The sequence below is a fragment of the Haemaphysalis longicornis genome, unplaced genomic scaffold, assembly GCF_048455015.1.
Source record: "Haemaphysalis longicornis isolate Haplotype H1 unplaced genomic scaffold, Haemaphysalis longicornis Haplotype H1 scaffold_3, whole genome shotgun sequence".
NCBI lineage: Eukaryota > Metazoa > Arthropoda > Arachnida > Ixodida > Ixodidae > Haemaphysalis > Haemaphysalis longicornis.
In genome coordinates this window covers 25,321,938-25,345,944 of record NW_027526335.1, presented here as the reverse complement: position 1 = coordinate 25,345,944, position 24,007 = coordinate 25,321,938, and the positions used below count along the sequence as shown (strand labels likewise).

General features: G+C 47.0%; 1 protein-coding gene across 1 annotated transcript in view; it reads right to left on the bottom strand.

The window, feature by feature from the left end:
- Nucleotides 1-23,731, bottom strand: part of LOC144174167 (uncharacterized) — a 239,773-nt gene extending 216,042 nt beyond the window's left edge. The window contains exon 1 of the mRNA XM_077702674.1: nt 23,358-23,731. Coding sequence (XP_077558800.1) covers nt 23,358-23,380 — 23 coding nt within the window. The 5' untranslated portion in view covers nt 23,381-23,731. The remainder of the gene's footprint in view (nt 1-23,357) is intronic.
- Nucleotides 23,732-24,007: the final 276 nt, after the last annotated feature.

Sequence of the window (24,007 nt, the reverse complement as noted above, 5' to 3'; positions counted from 1 at the left end):
CCGGGGCGAACGGGTGTCACCCAGACGCTCAGCGAGAGCGATCGGTCCCCAGACGGCCTACGTCCAGCCTCACCTTCCGCAACTCCCAAAGTGACACGCCTTTCGCGCACGAGATACAAATGTCACGACACAACCTCGCCCCCTACGGACGGTGCGCACTGCAGCGCTGACATTAGCACACGGACGACAGTGCCGTCAATGCATTCCTGTCATTCATTACACGGAAACCAGAGGCCCGCACGTCTGGACGAGCCACAACGTACCGCCCAAACGGTGAACATCCGAAATTCTCTACGACAGACGGCGTGGGCGCGGGGGCGCGAACCTGCAGAAAAACTCCCACCTCCCCTCGCGGGAACCCCTGTGTAGATGCGACGCATAGGCGGAGCGGTGAAGGGACCGCGTTTTATAGGGACCGGGCAGCTGGACGGGTGGCGCCACCACTCGGCGCTCCCCTCGTCAGTGGAATGAGCCGGTGCATTGGACTACACAGCCTCCCGTTGTTTTTGTCGTGTTTGCTTCGGTGCTTTGTATGTTTTGGTGGCGTTGTGAGCAGACCTGTGAGATTAAACGAAGCCTAAACAGATGTGTTGGGTTCTTAGATGCAGTAATGACTACGTAAACTTGTCGGACACGTCTAAAGTTGGTATCGGCTGCAATGGCATAAGCGCTTTTTGCAGCGATCTACGCTTGGCTCCACCCGTTCTGAGTACGAATAAAACTACTATTATTAGTATTATTTTCTTCTTAAATGCACTCACGGCTACGCAAACTCATTGGATGCTTGTAAGGTTGGGGAAGGGCTACATTGACACGAGCGCTTTTGCAGCGCTCTGCGCCTGGCTGCGCGCGATCTGAGTAGGAATCAAACTATTAGCAATATTAGAATTAATTTCTACCACTTTCTTCACTGGTTTCAATGACTGCGGTTTCCACGCCAGCCTTAGCGCTGGGATACCTCGATACGTGTGCTTTAAATACAAAGGCACCTGCATACGAGATGGATTACCGTGTAGCCGTAGAAATGTTGCGGTAGTTTACACTTTCTGTAACCGTGAGCTTTGTACCTTCGGTTTTGGTGAGCGACACTGTGACAGCATGGGAGCCTGAAAGCCGAAGACCCACGTTTCTGGTGGTCATTTTATCAAGAGCCAAAGTTATTCACCAACTCAAAAGCCCAAGCTACAAACCATCCCTCCTCCCCTTCCCGTGTTACCACCTGCGTAGAATAAAGGCTGGCTCCGATAGTTAAAAAATGTGGCAGTGCTAACGTCGGCCGGTGTTTTTTAATGCTTAAGTATTCTTTACAGAGTACCTAAAAAATCGTGTGATGCCTGGTGAAGACACCAAAAACGCGCGATTAGTTGCCTCAAATATGTGTGCATGAGCCCGAGTCCTCCACCACAGACACATTTCCGACACACTGGAAAAAGTTTAGATTTGGAGAGGGGGCATGGAAGTTCAACATTGAACAGCAAAATCATCTAACGATTATGATGGCTGAACACAAAGCTTTCTTCGTGCGAGATCGAATGGGAAATGGTCAAAGTCAAAGACGCTGCGACCAAAAGATTAAACTGCGTGCTGGTCAAATTCGACGCTCAACTAGTCAAAGTTTACATCCAGAAGGCAACCAAGGAAACCCATACGATAGAGCTTTGCGATAAACCGTCATCGTCGTTAGACGGAGGTGTGCATGATTTTTCAAGCGTAGGTGGCAGCTTGTAAAGCGACCGCAGCATTCAGTTGTGAAGCTGAGTACAGGTTTCGGGCACCCTCCTGTCTTGCGTCCTTCAGTCACGCAGGAATTGGTTCTTGAAAAACCATTTACCAACTAGCCAGAAACCATTGCAATTCTTGTAAAACAATGCTTCTCCACGGCAAGCAACAACATTCTACTATCATGCGGTATTTATTCTATCAACGATTCCCGATGACTGTAGTAAGAGTATTTCTGTGAAATTAAGCACGTTTCAGTCGTAGGTAATGAAGATACGGAAGCGTCATCCGTCACAATTTCTGTTTTGAGGTAAATCTTCGAAGACACCCTCCAACTTTGTCTTTCGCTTGTGCACGACGTCGGCGCCGCTTCGTCAACCGCCAAAGGCCTGCGCCGCAGCATCCCTAGATCTGTTGCGCACACCGGCTTTGTGGGAGCATTTAGCGGGAATATACTCCTCGATTCGCAAAACTGCATGCAGGCATGAAAAAATTGCATGAAGCAACGAACTTTCACCTCCAGCTTGACTTCCAGCTTGGCGCATTGAGCGTCGTCTGCTATTTGTAAATACTGAGTATGGGCGTAAATAACACACATGGCATACCTTGTAAACGTCACATCCACACTGAAAATTTACCGATCTGAAAAATGCACGTGTGGTTACGTTCGCTTTGCAAGCCGCACCGCAGAAAAACGACAGAAAGCCATGCACAACTACGCTGCGCTGACCGCCACCGGCATTCCACTGACGAGCGGTTCGCCACGGGCGGCGCTGTTCGCTGAAACGACGGTGGTGCCATACAACGGCCGCCCGGTCCCTATAGCGCGCATAACGTTGAGGGGACTGCGTAAGCCGGTCCCAGTCGATGACGACGTTGGCGTACTTGTAAAGCGGCGTGGACTCTAGGTGTTTGAGCCAAGCGTGGATGTTGCTTCGCCGGAGAACGGCACACCGGTTATATGCGCAGCGCGCCCGAAGGAGAGGAAACCGCGGAAGAGAGTACTGCACATGCGCCGGACCCAGCGCGTCTGCCGCGGCTATGACGCAACATGCCGCGGCTATGACGCAACACAATCCAACACAATCCACTTTAATCCAATCCAATCCAATCGAATCCAATCCAATGCCCCTCGCTAGAGAGTGTTCGCTATCGGAGAGGAGAGGGGGTGAGCGGCGGAGAGCGCAGCTGGAGCGGCGAGGAGAATGGGGAAGGGGTGGACAACGCCGACGACAACGACGACGACAACGCCGGATGGACAAGGCGAGTGAATCAGATGCTCTGCATCTAATAACGGGCCCGCTGGCCAGTAAGATAGCAAATCTGGCGCTGGTGCGCCTTCCATCTCGGCCGATTTCGTTGCCACACGATGAACGCGATAACATTCCGAAACCTCGGCGACACACGCAGTTCTATTTGCGGCCCCTGGAGCCTGCGTCCGCCTCCTCAAAGGTGACGACGACTCACCCCCTCACTACACACGCGCAAATAAAATGACTCCACCAGAGTACGTGCGGCAATCGCTCGCCCACAGGCCAGGCAGAGACAGTGCGCCGATTGAGCAACCGCTCGGCGCCCAGAAAAACGCTGCGACGGAACAAGATCGAAGGTCTGGTGGTGGTAGTAGTAGTACAGAGTAACAACCAGCCCTCAGGGCCGGCGACGAGCACGGGAAGGAGAAGGGGCGGAGGGAAGCCTCGAGGGAGGCAAAACACTGCACGGTTACTGCAGCAGTGTCGCAAAGTACCGAGGCGGCTGGGACAGCGCGAAGACGTTGGGCAAGCTGAGGGCGGGAGGAGGAGGAGCAGCCGCTCGGAGCTCCCGCCCACGTGAAACCAATCGGCAGGACAAACGACCGCGGCAGTGCGCGCAGAGAGCGTTTCCACACGCGAGGACACGGCCGAAACGACGTCGCCAACGGCAAGGCTTGGCTAACCTGTTTCGTTTTTCCAGAAGTGACAGGTAGTCTCCGAACAACGGAAGGACCTTTGGGAACTCGCCATGCCAACAGCACGCCCGCTGCACAGCTTGAAGAACTAAAGCCAACCGAATGCATTTAATATAGCGGTACAAACATTGCATTAACACTCTGATGGGGAAGCTTCACCAGCAAGACTGAGGTCGAAGAAAGGTCAGCCGGCATTGAGTGAAAAGCTGGGAACAAACAGGGAATGGGGTAGGAAGGAAGACAAATGAACGGCGACCCCACTGTCGTGGCCACCGAACAGTGCTGCATGAACGAACTGTACTGAGCTCAATGGCCAGTGACGATTGATCAGTAGATTACTAATGATGAAAGCTTCGGACGCCGCTGTTGTGCTTCCTCCGCGAATTCCAGATTTAATGGGAGCAGGAGAATCACCCAGCAACCCCAGCCGCCCAAAAAACTTCCTCGAAAGTAGTTCCCGCGTTGGAAAGGAAAAAAAAAAAAAAATATATATATATATATATATATATATATATATATATATATATATATATATATATATATATATATATATATATATATATATATATATATATTGGAGAGGAAACTGCGGACATAGCCTCACGCTCCAACCTTTCTTTAATAGGGTGAATTGATTAGACTACTCGATTAACACAGTCTGCGGTGCAAAGTGTTTGATTAACACACACCGCGTTGATCAAGCAATTAGCCAACCAGCCGACTCAACGCCCCTGATTAGATAACGTTTACGACTCGCTTCATTGCCCCGCTAGGACAAAGCCGCGCATCCACAGTATGAGCGTGGCTGACCTTTGCAAAGCAACTGACGTGGTCGCCAAGCGACAGAGGCGAAAAGCGGAAACACCCCTGTGTCGACATCTCCGAGCACGTTGAAGATACCCAGCACCAGGTGGTCGAAATCAAACCGGAGCCCCGTACTTCCGCGCGTCTCACAGCCCTCGTGCAGATTGGGCGCGTTTTTTTTTTTTTTTTTTTTTTTTTTTTTCTCCAAAATAACTAGCAGTTGCGCCGATTATCTATAATTGTCCCCCCGAACGGAACCAGCAGTGAAGAAGCGCATCACGAGTAACGCGATGCGCTGGCGTTTACATGTAGCGCATTACCCCTGGTGCGATGGCGGCGCCATACGGAGTCGCACATGGAAGGCAAAGCAGCATTTCTGGCGCTTCCGGCGTGCATGGTTGTTGTTTTTTTTTTAATACAATAGTCTCCTGGGCTGCTTGAACGGGAAAATTTTGGACTGTCTGTCTGTACGCCTGTCTCTCTGTCACTCGATTCAGCCAGCCGGCCAAAGTAAAGCATGATGCGCAATTGTCTTGCATACTCACAGCCAAATCTGAACCTCTAATTCCGGTTTCAATGTTCATACTTGTCAACAATGTTAAACAAGAACAAGTCATTACGCCAATATAAGGCAGAAAATCAACACATGACTGATACTTACAGTGTTCCTTCATTAAAAATTTACGGGTTCTCGTTTTATGCGATAGGAAATAAAATACAACATCACTGCAGAAAACCGTCGCCTGCTGCTGCCCGCGCTACCTGGCGGAATTCGAAAAAAATCAACAAACGGTAACAGCAACGAAAGGTTCCACTAGATAGGTTCCGCTTGGAACGCTCGCGGAGCAGGGCAACGTGGTTGTATAAACGTTGTACTAGTCGGGTGCCTCGATTCACGCGCGCCTCCGCCGTACGGCAGCGCTGGCATCGAGGCACCCGACTTGGAGCAGTAGAACGCGGTAAATTTAAATTCACTTGAGCAAACCTCTAGCGTGTTATCTTGGAAGGAGCGAGACGGGAGAGAAACAGCACGAGAGGTGAGCGGGAAAGAAAGGGAGGCAAATATTTACACGCCAAAGGCGCCAGTCGACTATCTTGCAGTGAAAGGAGCGGATGCACGGCCAATTTTTTTTCTCGACTCGCATGGTTTTGCGTCTCACACCCGATTAAGATGAATTTAAATGCAAAGCTGCGTTTGCATGCCTTACTGTTGTTGTCGACAATGCGATGCGCTCCATGCGATGCGCTCGCGTTGCATGCACTTTCGAACGTCGACTTACCCGTCTAAACCCACCCCTGTCTGCCGCATTACCCCCTTTCACATGGATGCGATGCGCTAGAAAGTTGATGTCGCATTCATGCAAGCGCGGCTAAAGATCAACTTGTGCACACAATGCGATAAGCGACATTTCAAAAACTCAATTCGAGCGCAAATTTGCTATATAGAAAGTACTTTTAAAGCTTTTTTTTTTTTTACCTTTCATTTGTACAGTACAGAAACTTATCACACGTACAAAAGAACGAGAAAAAGCTCGCCGCTTGTTTCAAGGCTCGCATACGATATCTGTGACGCTAATCCTCGTTATACCGTGCCATTTGTTAGCATCCTGCCTTTTCCAAAGCAAAAAAAAAAAAAAAAAAAACAGACGCTGCACCTTCGCGACTCAAGTTACCAAGGGCGGTAGATTCACGACCGGAAAGACGTCTACCCAGCGGCCATTACTGGCCGGTTGGTTTCACCCTGCGCTGAGCCTCCCCTTGGTGGTGTTATCACACCGAAATCACGACACGAGGCGGCGGGGGCGGCGAAACGTAAGAGAAAAAGAAATCATTTCCTCCGAAACATACTCGATCCTTGCGTCTTCCCAAATGGCTGCCGCCTCTGTCACTGCGCTGCGCCTGACAATGCTAATTCGAGTCCTCTATTGGGTTTGTATTTAGGCGAGGTCCGGGGCAGCCACCTCCCATTTTTGAATTCGAGATGTACCAAAAACCTGCAAGTGCTGTACAGTCACCGCAGGCGAAGCTTTCGCTGGAACCCGGAGTTTCACTGCTGGATTTTGAAAAGAGGCGCAATTATGCTGTCTCAGTTCGGGAGGACACCTAACTCGCCTCGCCCACCCTGCGCGCTCCGCAAGGTGGGCCACCACAGAACAGCTCCTCCGCCTGCACAGACGAGTAGAACAATCATCTGGAATCTCAGTCCGCCCCGGATGAAACGTACCGAGTGCTGTGCTATCTCGCCAATGAGCAGATACCACGAAAGAGACAAAGTGATAGGTCCAAAAATGGTGCTTTGCGGTTACACCGCGGCTAGAGCACTGAGTGAAGGGCGGATTGCCCTAGATGTCCCAGGTCAAAAAGCCAGGTACGGAGAGCGCATGACAACGCCCAGCCAAGGACGGAAACTGCCATGTTTCGGTGCGCAGCTGGAGCGTTGCGCGACACCAGTGGCATTCGTGGCAGACCGCGCCGTACTCGCCTTTGTACCGCGCACGAGTCGGCATCGCCAGACGCGAGGTCGGCGGGTAAGGCCGATAAGGGCGGCCCGCACGGAAGATAAGGACCACCAGAGAGTCGAGAGGAGATAGCAGCCCGGGTGCAACTGCGCCGGTAGCGCAGGGGAACAGGCTCGCCAATTACACGCGCCGGGCCTGGGACAATGCGCCCGACGCGGAACCTCGCCGCGAGCCGAGTCGTCGTAATTCCGCGCGACGACACCATGCTCTGAAAATGGAGGGCGCGGCTTTGTCGAATTCCGCGCCTGCTTTATGAAACACAGATACAGGCACTGCAACACCATTCCAGTATTGAGTCATGAACACTTCTCACGTTGGTTGCGATGGAGAATGACCACGGTGATGATGGCGCCATCGTTCAATTCTTTCCAACCCGGTGATGTGGCACAATAAGATCCCCAAACCGTCTCTGTGGGTTGAATTACCGAAGTCTTCAGCGATATGCCATCATAGTTCCAATGGTCGTTCAGTTGTATCCACAGTGCGGCAAACCAGTGTTAACTATGGGGACGTGTTCTGCACGTCAAGACTTCCGGCAAGTACAACGAAGTACAGAAACCACTAGAATTTTTATGCCCCCTGCAATTCCTGTGTTCGCAAATGAATGAAACGCGTGCGTCTCGGTATTTGTCCTTGTCAAACATTTTGTTCGCCTCTTTTCAGATCCCACAAGATTTGACATGACCAGTCACCCAAAATGATCAAATTGACCAGCTAAAAGCTTCGGAAGCGTCTCTTTCATTGCCATTGCTGCACCTTCGAGACAGCTGAGCCAAAGAAGGAAATAACTTCCTGCCCACTGGTAGTGAGAAGAATTAGCTTTTCCAGATGAATCGCCACAGGACATGTCACATGCTGTAACACTGCAACACTTGCGAGCTCGCCCCGATACTGTTAGCCTAAGCTAGCCACAGTGCACCTTTTTGCAGCAGTGCAGCTTGTTCCATCTCAGCAAGTTACTCTGGTTGATTTCATTCCAACGTTAACATCGCCTTGTTTCCTTTCCCTAAAAGGTGTTCCAGGCTGACAAGTTAGGTTTAGCAGCGTGGTACAGAATGTGCGATGCCACAAAATGCTAAACTAGCATTGAGGCACGACAACCTCAATCACCTCCCACGATACACCCAAAAGCCACACGCAGACAACACACTCTTTCGTGTAGTTTGTGTGTTTCAGTGTTCATTACTTCTAATCGTTTCGGGTAGGCAGTGATGAAGGCTAGCAGTGACCAAGCCATGTTTACCTTCAACACGGGCCGGGGAAATCCGCACCCATCATAAAAAGCAAATCACCGTAATAACATGTACTTTGCCCTGCATAAGTACTTGGTCGCCTCAAGCCTGATTTTACAAACGGCCGAGATAGCATCAAGTCCATGATTAGTAGCAGCATTATGTAAGGCAGTGAAAAAAAGAAAAATTAAAATGAACTTTTCAACACAAACGGAGGTTGCATTGCTTATTAATAAAAGTTCCAAAATCACTTCCCCATCCTCTGTTCATTACCTCTAAACGAAAGCAGAGAGGTAATGAACCATCTTGCAACTTTATTCCGCCATTTTTTTATTGTTCATTTCATGCATGCAGATTTTTAGTGAAGACCTCTTTGAAACTTATATAGGCACAGTCCCGGTTTTTAGGGGGTGACCGTACCCGAGGCAGATGTGCGAAATCAGTGCGAGGGTAACGGGAACCCCACACCCCCATTCCCTGTCAAGCTGGCATCCATCATCACCATTTCTGAGGAAGGGAGGGAAACGCACAGGGATATTATTGAGCTCAGCTGAAAGCTTATCTCCATGCCCAAAACCCCAGTGGCACTCGTACTGTGCTAATTTAATTAGTACCTGTCCTGAAAACTGGCATGCTTTTCCAAGCAGCGTACAAAAGCTCCCCACTTGCAGCTAACTTCCCGCTCTGGTTACAACCAAGCACTGCCACATAAATAAAATTATTTAACGAAACTCTGGCAATAACGACAATCCCTGGTGTTCCTAACATGTGTGCAGCAAATGGCACTTTCAAATGAAACAAAGTAGTCAACTGAAAAAGCTGTGATCGACCTTGCAACTCCAGTAACACACACTAAACCCCACTAAAGCGCTAAGTTGGGCGAGTTGGTTACTGACTAAAGAATTCATCGTACTAGCGAACATTAAGACAGGGACAAAGCTAAAGAGAAGACGAACCACACGTGTGGTTCGTCTTCCCTTTAGCTTTGTACCTGTCTTAATGTTCGCTAGTACGATGAATTCCTTACTAAACCCCAGCAAGGAGATTTGATACGTAACAATATTTAGCTAGACCCCCATAGCAACAAACTAAAACCCAAGATGTATTCACTGTGCACAGCCATTTGTTTGCCAAGTAAAACACTGCAATCCCTGACCACAACACTGCCCATTCACTAAAACAACGAATGCAGAAAAAGCAACTGCAATGCCGCTGCTGCAGAATTCAGAAAATGTAAAGGTGTATCACGTTTCCAGACAATGGTGTTGCGCACAACAGGAAATCCATAAAACTCGCTCTCCAAAGCCTGTATTTGTAGACAATATAGCTGTGACCTCCACGGCGGCCGCTACGTCCAGGCACAAGGCAGCTTGATAAGACCGCAGCTTACAGCCTTCCGTCAAGAAATGCTAAGCGCGACAACACGTTGCAGAGATAGCGGTGAAGCCCTTAGTCTCCAAACAACAACCCATTGGTATTGCAATTCAAGACGAAGTGAAATGCCACTGCAGGTGCCTTCCACAAAAAAGGAAGGAAGGAATAAAGGTAAAACAAAGGCAGGAATCTTAACCAGGCTATGATCCAGTTTGCTATACTACACGTGGGAAAGGGGAACAATGGGAAAAAAGAAGAAAACAAGAAGGAGAAAGGTAGGGACAGAACGTAAAGAGGTGTGCCCCGTTACAACACTATAAAAATCACTTATGGTTTGCACGGTCTTGTGACCTAAGATATTTTTCAGGGATTAGTGCCTGTGACATCATCCGAGAAAATTTGCCATTTTCGGCATCAGCAATGATGATACTGAGATCCCCTCACGTGCATTTTTGTTTGCTGTTTCTGCCCAGACTGGATACACATTTGTGATATGTAACTAAAAACTAGGCTTCTGTTCAAAGGTTCTCTGTACTTCCGAATAATTAGCATCGTGTTAAGGCTGGATCTTTTTTTTTTTTATCAAAGAAACCTTTCCCTGGTAGTGGATGCACCCACAGATTAAAACTGTTCTGCCACAAATAAACGTGCTCAGTGTGAATCTTACAAGCCGAGCAGGTTAACACGCCTATGCAACAGGCATGAGGGCTAAAAGCGGTACGGATGAACAAGAAAAATAAAAACAAGACACAATGCCTAAACTTTCAACTACATTTCTTTGCTTCTATGTGTTTCTATTCCTTGTCTTTCTGCAGCACTTTTAACCTTTACAACTGTGTACTAACCCGAACAGCTACTGTCTCTTTATGATAACGACAGCTAGTCTTTTTTTACTTATCCTTGTAAAATAGTATGGGATGCACTCTGTCTGCACAATACAGCTATTCATGGCACAAAATTTTCCCAACCCTTCTTAGTTTAGAGCCTTTTCAACAAGAACTCTGAGTTATAGGCAGAGCTGGTTTTCCTAAAGCCATTACACAAAAGTAGAAGCATAGAGGTACATGCAAGTGCTTATTAATTTTACAATGCGGCCAGTGTGCACATTTTCGCTTACTGACAACAGTCGTATGAAAAATTTATGGCAGTATTAAGCGACCCAAGAAGGTACAAACTCTGACAGCATTATCGAGCCTACATTCGTGCGGAAGAGTGCCGAGCAGCGTTCAAACTCTGTCCATTGCCCCATTTCTGAAGCAGCCCAAGAATAAAAAAGCAACACCGTCAAAAATAAAATAGCTATGATGTTCAAGCGCAGACCATAGGCAACCAATTTGACCCTGGCTGATAACTGTTTGGTCTTTTGCAGTCTTATTTTATTTTGAATTAAGTACAGCCACTGGTGTATTATAGACACCTCAGTAGATTTCAAATTCACTTCAGGTTTCACAAAAATCACTGTCACATTGGCCAGTAAGCTTAATTAAAAGTCACTGCAACAGTCATAGCCTTCTCCAACACAAGTGACTGGCTGCGAAGCTAAATGTAAACCAACAAGACTGCTTCTGCATCAAATGCCCCACTATGCGAAAACGCTGCGTCTGGCATTGCTGTGACTGAAAGACGGTCTGCAAAATAGCCGACAGCATGAACAGACTAAAAGCAAAGAAAAGAAAATTAAGTGAAGTCGAGTCTGGTATTCGGCCTTCCCAATGCGAGTCCAATATGCATCCCTTGCACCTTGGCTTTAGAAAACTAAAGGTTAACATAATGAATCTGTTAGGTCTTAAACTTAGAAACGTGTTAGAGGCAAGTATTGAGGTCTACATGAGTTATATGAGCATGCTAATTACAGAAGTAGCAAAGCACGTCTACGTTAATAGCAAATATTGTAGGCCTGGCAAGGGCAAAGAAAAAGACGACGATCCCCCTGCTTGGGTGTGCACCAGTACAAGTAAAGAAGAAGCAAGCCAAATGGAAGAAGAGAACGACGCAATGGGATCAAGACCCTGGCAATGGCAATGAGAGTACACAATCGCACCACTGGGGGCTTACAGGAATATTTTGAGCACGCTAATTACATAAGCAGCAGAGTACGTTTAGGCTAATGGCATATATGTAGGCCTAAAAAGGTGACTGGCAAAGCCTGTCAGGCTGCGTCTAATATCTGGTGCAATTTCTGCCTTTTCTGTGTGAGTCGAGTGATGCAAATGAAGTTTGAATTTTAAACAATGTCTTTATATCCCACTATGGCAAGCCTCGTCTTCCCGCTATGTACCTCCAGTTTACGAACTATCAGGGAGAACATTTGGTGAGCTAACAACATGTGACCAGGCAGTTCTGAAAAGCTGCAGACAGTCCCATAATGCTACTAAATACACCAAATGGATTTCAGTGCTACCACTTTATCCAAGCAGCTGCATGAAATTATCGCAAAAGGATCCAGAGCTCGCAAAACTGTCACACACCCTGTTACTAAGTGTTTCCTGTGGTGTATTTGACGCACTTTTTTGCATAAAGGTGGTATCAGTTCTAGACAATGTGTACGCTTATTCTTAGCACTGCTCTCTCACCCTCACAGGAAGCTTCAGACTAATTTTCAACTTCTGATTTCAAGCGAGCCCCGCTGACATCATGTCTTGCTCGTGCTCCTGCATTTCGCAAACTCCGATAGGGATCCCTTCCAATACACGAAATCTTCTGCTGTACATTTGCATTTTTGTAGTGCTCCTCTGCCAGTCATAAAACCAAATTACCCAGAAGCTTAATCGATGACGTGAAGCAAGGTGAACCAATGACAAACATGAACCAATGATGAGCCAAGCTGAAGTGTGGTTTACAAGACAGTTAGCCAGCAGTCGGAGCAGCGAAGAAGTCGGAATTTGTCATGCCAAGTCAGGTCTGTCAGACACTGCACATAATCGACTCGTGCCAAGTGCTGCTTCTATCTGCCTTGTCATCTTCGCACGTCAACACATTGAGAGAACTCCACTCTTGCGAATGACTATCCCAATCACTGCAATTGTGTCCATAATCCACATTCCAATATTCGCCATGTGTGGTTGTAGAGATTGAAAGCAAGGGTATGGTAGGTAGGGTGTGGTAGGTAGGTGTGGTAGGTAGAAGAAAATCCCAGAATACCTAAGGCACATTAAAACCTTGACTGGAAGCATTGATGCGAGTTTGTACCTCGCGAAATGATCAAAGAGAAAGTTTTGGCTTATTGTCACAAAGTACAGGAAGCGGCAATTTAAATAGGACAATAAGCACGCCTGCATTACTTGTTATGCTTGTGTGAAGAATGGTTGTCTATGCCCATTAATTTCTTTGTGTGTGTGTGTGTGTGCGCGTGCGTGTGTGTGTGTGTGTGTGCGCGTGCGTGCGTGTGTGAGTGTGTGCACACATATTCCAAAAAAAAAATGCTGTACCACTATGAGCTTGGTAGAATCTATCGGCTGTGCTATATTATATATTAGACTCATCCTGTAAAACTGCCCCAGATGAATCATCCTAGGAGAAATTTTTAACATCACTTTTAAATAGCGTAGTATCAAGTTGCCAAGGCACTAAAAGCTGCACAAAAGCAAGGGCTATCCGCAAAAGCCACCACAAAGCGGCCCAACTATTAAAAATTAATATAACCTCTCATTTCTCAAGCTATTATGCCATAAAATCCCAACACTCTAGCAGATAACTACTGCCCACCACTCCTATAAGCAATCAAAACGACACTGTAGTGTAAAAGCAAGTTGGATATAGCTCAAACTCACTTCGTATCCACTAAGCCAAGAAAATTCGACACAAGAAAATTCGATAAACAAAAAAGAAAATGAGGCAACAGTGCGAAGCGAATCTGCGTCTTCAAGCCACGGAATGAGAGAAAGGGAGAAGAAAGAAAGAAAGCCGCCACCTTTGCCACCCCCACCTGCAAAGCCAGTGGTAAAGCAAAAGAAAACAAAAAAGCGAGGAGTACCGTGGCCGGTACCGCGCACGTTGGTCTTGCAAAAAAAAGGAGGGGAAAGGAGAAACAAACAAGTAAAAAGAATGTGACGATGGAGAGCCTCCTATTTGCAAGCAGAGAAACTCCTGACCAAAGCCATCCCTCAGCAAGAATGTGAACTTGCGTCACCGCCTCCACACCTATTGGCCACGGAGTCAGCGAGTCAACGCTTTGTGTCAGCCTCGCAAGGAAAGCTACCTGCCACGTCTCGCAAGCCAGGCATACAGTGGAAGCTAGGGCTGGCGCCGATTAAAAATGTTAATCCGGTTAATCGGCAGGCTTTAATCGGTTAATTGATCAATTAATTGGTTACATTTGTTTGTCAAGGAAACGAATTTTTATAATAAGGTTATTATTGTTTTAATACTATAAGAATAAAAATATTATCAGGACTGGTCACAGGCATTCCAGGTAATGTATGCAGGTCATGGTCATGGCGCTGATGTGGTCAGGACACTTATCACCGCACTCATCATTCACACCGTTTATTAAATCAGAATCGTATGCCCTAGCCGTAATTGCCGGGAGCCCCAATTAATCATGGTTTATTTATGCCAGAATTAGTCAATGCAAAACTGAGGCAGTGGTAGTGCCCGCTTGCAGTTTTTTGTGCCATGTATATCTGTACTATGAATATTCATTTTTTCATATGTATTGGCTACCAGCTTACGGTTCTCATCACTATAATACCAGATCATACTCGCATCGTTTCCTGGTGTAACATCAGGCAGGTGTTGTCAACACGGGTATGATTCTCCACATGCTTGCACGGGATTTTAACATGGCACCCTTGGCTCATTTTGCTCACATGATATCAACCGATTAACCGGTTAAAAAAATCAATCGGGACTAAATCATTAATTAATCAGAGGGTTAATCAATCAATCGCCTATCCCTAGCAAAATCCTATCGTGCTTTCTATTAAGATGAGCTTCTATTAGGACAAGCTTCTGCTGAAACGAACACGTTTGCATGGTCCCTTGGAGTTCGTCTTAACAAGAGTCTACTGTACACCCCTAGTAGCGGCAGTAGTTGCTTAATATTGCATTGTATTGTAATAACACAGAAAATTCCGAAAGCTTGAAAACAGGTGTCGACGCCCCACACTTTCCCGCACTACAATTTGCGACATCAAAAATCGCGAATGGCAAAAGGGGTAGGTGGAGCTCGTCGAAGCACTTTTACGGAACAAACACTGATGCAGCAGGAATGCGTAAATGCAAAATAAATGTATTCAGGAACTTTTGCTGCTCATGCACTTTTTCGCTTTTTAAAATACACAAACCTTAACTAGCCAACATTATAAAATGCGATTCCTCAGCCCTGGTTCGTTTCAGTTTCGATTACACTGAAATGTCAAGTCTTCCATACATCAAAAGATGCATGCATGCAAGTGAGAGCCTGCCACACCTCCTGACGACTAGCATATACGTATGCAACAGCCTGCGGTGAAAACGAACATTACAGCCATTGACTTGAAACGAGACGGGCGTCAACTCATTTGATCAACTGCAGATTCACTTGCAACACCTGCTCCCCGGTGAGAACACATCCCGGATATTCCTCTGAAGCTCTGCTGGTGCCAGCAAGCCCCACCTTACAGTGCCAGGCCAGGTGGCCACATTCGCCTGCACGCCATCACACTAAGATGGCACTAAAAAAAGACCCGTTCTGATTGGCTGCAAAGAAAGTGAAAGCGACGGTTGATTAAAATTTCTCTTAACTTGCTCTGAGCCCTTTGAGGCGTGCTATAAAACCTCACGAAAAAAATGGAAGGGAAATAGCAGAGAAAAATGCCAACTTGAATTATTTATTTCTTAGGAAATGATGAATTGCTAGCCATTAAACAAAATAGAAAAACTATAAAACGTGCTTTCAGTTAAAGCAACAAAAGAGTTATTCAGCCTTTAGTGTCCCTTCAACAAAAAATGTGTTTTGTAAACAAAACTTCCAACTGTTGCTTCATAATACATCCTTAAACGTTTGCAGTAAGCAAAAGAATGCTGGTTTCTCTACATTCGGCCCCTAGAAACAGCTTGCATATGGTGAAAGCCACTAATAAGCCGGCAAAATCAGTTTTAACTCATTGTCGAGAGCATACAACAAAGGCCAGACAATAAAATGTTCTTAATGGAGTAAAAAGTGTGCTGTAGTGAAGGAAAAAAACCCTCAACAGTTTCCTATCTGCATTATGTGGAATGCCACCACTTATACCGACTAAAATGTACAAATATCAAGACATGTAGATTGTGCATTCTACATTTTACGCATACAACTACACAAATTGTAGGATACACTGCACCAGTGAAAATGTCGGCCTGCCCGTGCACCATATTTTTTTATATTATCTAGAAACCTTTACATGGTGGGTCATTACATAAATTATGAAAGAATGCATTGCTGACATACACAACTGCCCCACTCATTAAAGACCCAACTCACTAGGCATAACCTTGATTAATTACAGAATATTTAAGACATCAGACTGGTAGTGTGTCCCAGCTAATCTAGGTTTCATCAAGCTAACTGTAACGACTGCAAATTCCTACTGTTTACCCCACTTTTTTAAGAAACCTTATGTATACCCATAGAGCTCTATGCACTGTATTCAGTATACGCAAATGGAAGTTGCTCGGTCATTTGGAACACAAGTGGAAAGAATGACTTGGACGAGGTGAGAGGGAAATGACCGCTCAGACCACACGACACCAGCGTGGGTCCACAATGGGCAAACACGTGCGCTAGGCGTGTGCCAGAAGAATGCTCGTCACATGTGCACACGACTGCCCGTTTCTCCAACCTCCAACAAGTGCCACTTTCCTTGCGACGGAAGAGGTGCCAACAATCTGCATGCATTTGCTAGACGTCCAAGGTGTGTGATGCTGCTGGCTGTCCAACTGGCATGTGGGTAAATTTATACACCCGAATTGGCTGGTCATTCCGCCTACCACTGTATGAGGCCGACACTCTGCACCAGCTCCAAAAATGATTTGTGCTCTGTGGCAGAGGAACTTTCCCGGGTGGACATAGTCAAATGCATGAAATGTGATCATAAACTTTCCAAATGAGCAAGCCTTCAAGCCAGGACGCAATTGATTGATTGTAGGGTTTAACGCGCCGATGCAACACAGGCGATGAGGCGTGCCGTAGTGGAGGGCTCCGGATTAATTTTGGCCACCTGTGAATCTTTAACTAGCCCCGAAATCTCGCACACACGGGTATTTTTGCTTTTCACCTCCATCAGAAAAGCGGCCGCGGTGGCCGGGAATCGAACTTGCGACCTTGTGCTCAGCAGCGCAACGCCTTAGACACTGAGCCACCGCGCCGGGTTAACCAGGACGCAAGGAAGCAAGTAATCAAACTGGAACTTCCAGCATGGGGTGCACAGCTTTTTTTTCACAGCTGGCTCACATGGATATGTGTATGTAAGTGCTAGTGTCAGCAGGAGCTTAAGACTTCGGAGCCTGACCTGTAAACCTGTAAAGCAACCACTTGGCCTAAACATGCCCTTTCTTTGAACATGTGCCCCACGTGGGTACATGTTAAACTGCTTTAAATTCTCGACTGCAGACGACCCTCAGGATCCATCCAGCAAGTCTGTCCTTTGCAGGTTTCAGTTAAAGCAAATTATAAAAACGTGATGAATTGTTCTTAATAACACACCACAAGGCACACGAGCCTGAACACTGCAGCTGTGCTTGCATAACAGCAAAGAACTTGTGGCCACGTATTTGATTGCCAAAGGCGAAGCCTCAGCTGCATTCCCAGTGCCAACAGGAGTGTGTTACTTTCCAAATCAATGCTAAAAGGAATGCCTGCATGCGTGTGGGGGCAAGAATTTGAAAGGCCTTAAGACAACCTCCATGCCAAAAGCTAATGGTCTGCAAAAACAAAGGTTGCAGGATTTTGCGAGGACATGGTTGATTTGAGCACTAGAAATACGGAAGTGTTAGTTGCATGGACTGAGAAAGTTTGTATATTCACACCTCCTCAGTCAGAACTGATAATCGACACGAAGAGCCCTCAACTGACCACGTCTCGATAGGCTTTGTGTTCAATTTCCAGTCATTTTGCCCAAAATGATACGGCTTGTGTGTTGGGAAATGGAGGGGCACTGCTGACAACAGGTTGTTATAACATTCACGGACGCAGTCCATCGAATGTCTTATGTTCACATCGACATCAGTGCAGGGGTGCTTGGATGGAGATATTGGATGGAGGCAGAGAATGTAAACCATGAAAACAAAGGTGATGATGGAATGGAAATGTTGGTATTGCTTGTATTCACTGGCGAGGCGCGCATGCAGGCAACCGTGTGAGTGCACCGTCACTCGTTATGTCAGGCCCCGCGGGATGGCGGTACTTGTCGTGCAAGCACATGACTGTGCTGCACGTTAACAAACTCTACCTCAAGGAACGCAAAGTACTTGCCTCGAATCCAATGTGAGTGCGATTAATAACATCTATATTGACCCCCCCGTCAAGAATCGGGTTGAAACCGGGCAGACGACGCACGCTGGCGTTTTTTTTCTTCGGCGTGCGGGCACAGTGGCCCAAGCCGCGCCATATCCGTGGCGCATCGGCCATGTCCGTGGCCGTTTCCAATGTTGCCAAGCGAAGAAATTGACAGCTAAACTATTTCAACAAATACCACCTATAGCTATCTATGTTGCTCATTACAGAAGCAATTTAATATAAAGCTTTTTCTTATATTTTACACAATACATTGAGATGAATTGACTATTTTGTGTACTGAACACAGAAACAAGAACGAAGAAGCATAAGCTGGCCGATACATTTCCATAATAAAAGCTCGAATTTCAAAGAGCTCCCATTCTACTCCACATTCAATAAAGCTTATGTTGTTTGACTTCTGTTGCCTTAAATATCAATTATTCAAAACTCTTTTTGTATCGCAACGAGGCTTGAGTTACCAAGCTTCTGCTGCAGTTTGTATTTTTGCCCCGCCAGACTGCTGCTTCAGTCAAACCTAAGGAAACTGCTTGTGTCATAAAAAAGGCCTTGAAACAATACAAAAAAAATGAGGGGAAGAAACCCACTCTCCAATTAGTTATCACTAATTCTTCACCACCACGTTACAGAAGAGGAATTTCACAAGCAGTCGCAAACACGCCAATTCTCTGTGGCATTCAAGGAAAAGAGTTGCTCGACATGCAACAGACTACAAACAACACTCTTTAGACATCTTGGAGCTTTAGTGGATACACGTAGAAGACGAGTGCAGGTAGTAATACTAAGCGGATCAGTAAGCCTTTTTTTGGATATTCTCAGCTTAATTTGAAGTGGTCCACACTGGGAAGGACTTGAACCCATGCTTGAAGTAAAGAAGACCTGTTGCCAGGCAAAGGCCCGGCAAAAAGAATGCGAAGCAATACTCAACAGGATGGCCACGACACAGCTCACGAGTTACTTCTCCAATGTCCAACTGCCTCCGCTTTCCACAGATGAAGGCTGCTTGATGGGAAGTGGATAGAGAGCAATAATGCTCCTTTGGAGTAAAAACCTCATTATATTGCTTTCCCGACAGGAGCGGCTAAACAAATCGAACATTAAGAAGCTTTGGTTAAGCTACAAAAGACCATAACACACGTTGTGTTTCACCCCACTGCACGTTGTTTGCAATACTTAAGCTGGAACTTTTGTGTATGCGTGCACATGTATGCGATAGCCGCCAGGGGTATTATAGCCAGGGATGTGTTTCGGCATCAGGACACCCCCTAAAATGTTTTTGAGGCCACATCCCTCTCTCCCTATCTTTTCTGTCTTTTTTTCGCCCACACTATTTACACACCCCATCAATATATCAGAATGTAAAGACAAAAATACGAAGAGTGTTGGGTTATTGAGAAAACTTTTTCCTGTTCCAAAACATAGATGGCGCCCCTAGCTGAATTTATCACCAAATCTCCGTTTGCATGCACTGAACTAAAAATGGAGATCTAAAAGTGTAAACTCCCACAAATCCCTCACATTTGGTGTACATAGGCACTTGGACGTATAGGTGGTATTCATTAAAAAGTTTAGCTGTCAGTTTCTTCGCTTGGCAGCACTGGAAAAGGCCACGGACATGGCGCAGCTTGTCCCACTGCGCCCGCACGCCGAAGAAGAAAAAACACCCGCCTGTGCCGTCTGCTCCGTTTCAACCCAATTCTCAACAGTGGTGTCAACAGAGATGTTATTAATCGCACTCACATTGTACTCGAGGCATTACTTTGCATTTGGTGGGGTAGAGTTTGGAACGTCCCACACAAATTGTGTGCTTAGCACGGACAAGTACCGCCATCCCACGGAGCGCGACGTAACCAGTAACGGCACACTCACATGGTTGCCTGCATGCCCACCTCACCAGGGAATACATGCCATACAGGCAGCAATTACAGTCCGTATAAGCACCCATGCTATCTACAAATGCTTCTGTCATGTCAATCAGCATTGAAAACCCCATAAGAGTCATTGCCACCTTTTAAAAGGCTTCGCTTGGTTGACCTGTTGATTTTTACTTCTACAATGCCATTTTATCGCAGTTTTTAATTTCCTCCGAACCGTATTTATTGTGTGTGGGGGCCCTTACGTTGAAGCTTTGAAAATGAGCTCAAAGGAACAACCAAAGTTGACACTAGGGGTGGGCGATTGACTGATTAACCGTCCGATTAATCGATTAACGCTTTAGTTGCTATTAATTTTTTTAACCAGTCAATCAGTTGGAAGTCCAGTGTGCAATATTTATCAAGAGTACCATGTCGAAATTGTGTGCCAACGTAGCGAGAACCATATTCGCGTTAACTCGCCTGACGTCACAGCAGAAAACGATACAAGTATGCTTAGAGATTATAGTCACTAAAACCGAACACTTATAGCCCAGACAGACAATAAAGTGGCTAGTGTTAATACAAATTTACGCATTACAAAAAATGACGAGCGGGCACTCGCACGCATCGTCTGGCCGTTGTAGAAACAACTCTACGTACGTAATAAACCACAATTACCTAGTTCCCTCTGCAATTACTTCGAGTGCAATGTTGCCGATTCTAGAAAAGCTTAAGTGACAAACTTGGTGAAAAGTGTCTCGCCTGCATCAGCGCTATGATGACCTGCTTACCTCATTTGGAATTTCTGTGAACAGGCCGACGAGCATAGTGATCTTATCATTATATTACTATGAATAATAATAAAAAGTTATTTTTGGTCGCTTTTCTTCACGAACGAACACAGCCGATTAATCGATTATTAAAGCAAGTCGATTCATCGGATTAAAATCTTTAACTGACGCCCAGCCCTAGTTGACACTGAACAATTTCCTCAAGAAAAAATAAATTCAACACGCACTGCAAGTGCTGTACGGGCAATCCCAGAAACTTTCCCTAGTTTTGAACATCTAAATTATCCTAGGTCAGAATGCAATTTTTGTAGGCAGGTTCTTGGCCAATCCCCCACGTGGGTATGTGCCATGATCCGAGGTGGCAAAAGCACCTTCAACAAGGTTAGCCGAACCTCCTGGTCGGGCAGCCTCATCTACCTGCCTGATCAAGTGCAATTTTTCACTCTGTGATATCAGACTTTCAACACATTTTCTTTATGCAGATATTACAGTTAACGAAATAACATGCCCTTTGGCTTTATTAAAGCAGAAAAATGACTAAGATATTGGTTTGGGCACACGCCCTCGTTCCTTTTATTTTTTTTTTTACCACAGGTGTAAAGCACCCCCCGAAAAATACTTCTGGCTACACCACTGGCACTAAATGCAGGAAAAGAAATTTCAACCTCAGCCCGTTCCATTAGATATTAGCTCAGACTGCCTACAAGAGGCCCGAAACAAACTAGAAAACGTCCTGGGGCACCTTTTTTGAAGGACCGTATGTAGTCTGCCTGTAACCATTCGTTGTTCACCATAATGTATCTTGGCAGCGCACTTGAGCCCAAAGACGTGCATCATTATGCATGAAAGCAGGCAACAAGTCAGGCTCGATAAAGGAGACTCCAAATCAGGAGCCTAAAGCTAATCCAACACAACTGCATAGGAGGTCTCCACAGACACTGACAAGATTCTGGTACAACACCGAAAGCACCACAGGTACTACTGCACGCCCGAGGCCTCAAAGGCCACTGCTACGAGAGAATAACGGGCGAGACCAGCAGCAGGTCTCGTCAAGGGCACCACATCTAGCCAGGAGGCCAAGCAGAGGAGCTCGTCGTCGACCGGCGTGCACATCACACAAACACAACGGTTCCACCATCAGCGGACGCACTGACTCGACTTTCGAAACGGCAGGACGGCCGCTAGCGCACATCGGAGCACCGCACACAGAGCACAGAGCGAAGTCGTCCAACGCTGGGTGACCACGACGCAACGCCGAGGAACCGCAAGATCGCTGGGTTTCGGACCGCTGATCCACGATGACAGGGGTGTCTTGACGGAAGCCAATAACGCACACACGGCCGCCTGACGTCACACGCACAGGAGTCCTTTCGGCATGGCCACACACCGGTTGAGGCGAGATTTAGGTCACTGCCTAGATTTTTTTTTTTTTTTTCGTCTTCGCGCTCCGCGCCGCCGCCGCAGCCGCCACCACCACCACAGCCGTGAGCCGAGCTATAATGTGTAGATTGTCGCAGCACAAATACAAACGAAACAGCAGCTCGCCGCCGAGCCCTTAAACACCAGACAAGTCGCGAAGAGCAACAGCCACCAAGTGGGGCCGAGCGATCAGCTCGCAAACGGCGGCGCAGGCCTCGTTTGCGAAAGCAATCGTACGAGTCGGTTGCACGTCCTGCCTGCCTGACGAGACGAGCTCACGATACCAACTCGCGAAAAGAATGCCCAAGATTTTCGGACGCACCCGCTTTCGAGGCGAAACGTCGAAAACGACAAGCGCCGTCTTCTTGGACTCTCGTTACGACGAGAATTTGGACCGGTTTCAAATAGCACAGTTCGCACTTTTTTCCTCCACGTTTTTTTTTTTCTTTGTGCTTTCAAAACGCTTCAGCTCTTCTCGCCCCTTTGATCGGACGTGCGCTAATAAATCACGCGGCTTATTTAATGCAATGCACAGCACAACAGAGATGGCACAGCTGCTCGGGAGCCCCGAGGAGCGATCATAAGATTTGCAGTACGTAACGGCGAAAATTAGGCTGCTCGCTTAAAAGACGCACCGGATCATTCAGCCGGTTAATAGCAGGACACCTGCATCGTACAAATGTTATGTACCAAGTACCACATTATTAAAGTGCAAGTTTGCGACGGGAACAACAAAAACGACTCCTTTTAAAGCTCCATCTTGAATGTCCTGTCGCTCTGTGCGGTCGGTAGCGGCGACCTACGCGGCTGCTCGGTGAGTAATGCCGGACCGGCGACGGTGTCAGCAGCGTGCGTCCGGCAGAACTGCTCAAATGTGATACGGCCAGCAATAATCACCACTCGGAACGCGTTTTTTAACAGCAAGTGCTGAGCTTTGCCGAAACACGTCGAGCTTTCTGCCAAGGTCTCGCTCGTCGGCGCAGCGCGACTTCGGAGTCCGCGCCGCGGCTCTGTGACCTGACGGCGCAAACCGCGACCGCGGTAGCAACGGCACACCTTTCCTCAGCTGTCTGGCCTCGTCAAAACAAGAACCGATGCGATCACAACACCGAAAACTGACGAGAAACAGATACCCCTAGGCCTAAGCGACGTCTGAACATGGCCGTCTAGTTTGCGGATATCGGGCTGATTACGAGGGGATTTAAAAATAACCGTGTCTTACCTCGAAGCGATCTTGCTGGACATTGTGAGCGGACCAGAGTCCCCTCAGTGTTCTCTCATGCTGGCCGGGCAGTCATCGGCGGGGAACTTCAGCTGGACGAGCACCATTTTCCCTCGGTGAAAATAATTAGGCCTACAAGTCAAAACTCGGCAGGTAGCTCGGAGCACAGCAGATGATCTTCCTTCCTTCCGTGCGCACTACATCTTGGCAGGATGAAATAGCGAAGTGGGAATTCACTCTACATCCAGCGAAGCGTAGGGCAACCAGGCGATCATAGCACAGAGCCAAAAAGACTGCCGAAAATCCCGTTTGGCCGGAGCAACACGTTCCCTACGGGAAAACAGTGTTTACAAGTTTTTCGCACCGTGGCTGTATCAATGCGCGCGAGGCCAGGCGCGGCACACATGCGGCGTCCGCTTCAAAACATAGTCTTATGCAAATTTTCATTTTTGGCACAAAATTATGAGCTCCAGTACTCGTCGTAGTGCAGAAAAAGTAAATACGCTTTGTTTTGTTTAATACAGTTAATTTCTAACGGGTGATTGAGGGACCGCCGTCTCACACCTCAACAGCGGGCATCTCAAAACCAGCTGTGCTCCGCGAATAATTTCGCTGGGTTTTGCCACTGCGTCGTCAGTTTCATTGGCGGG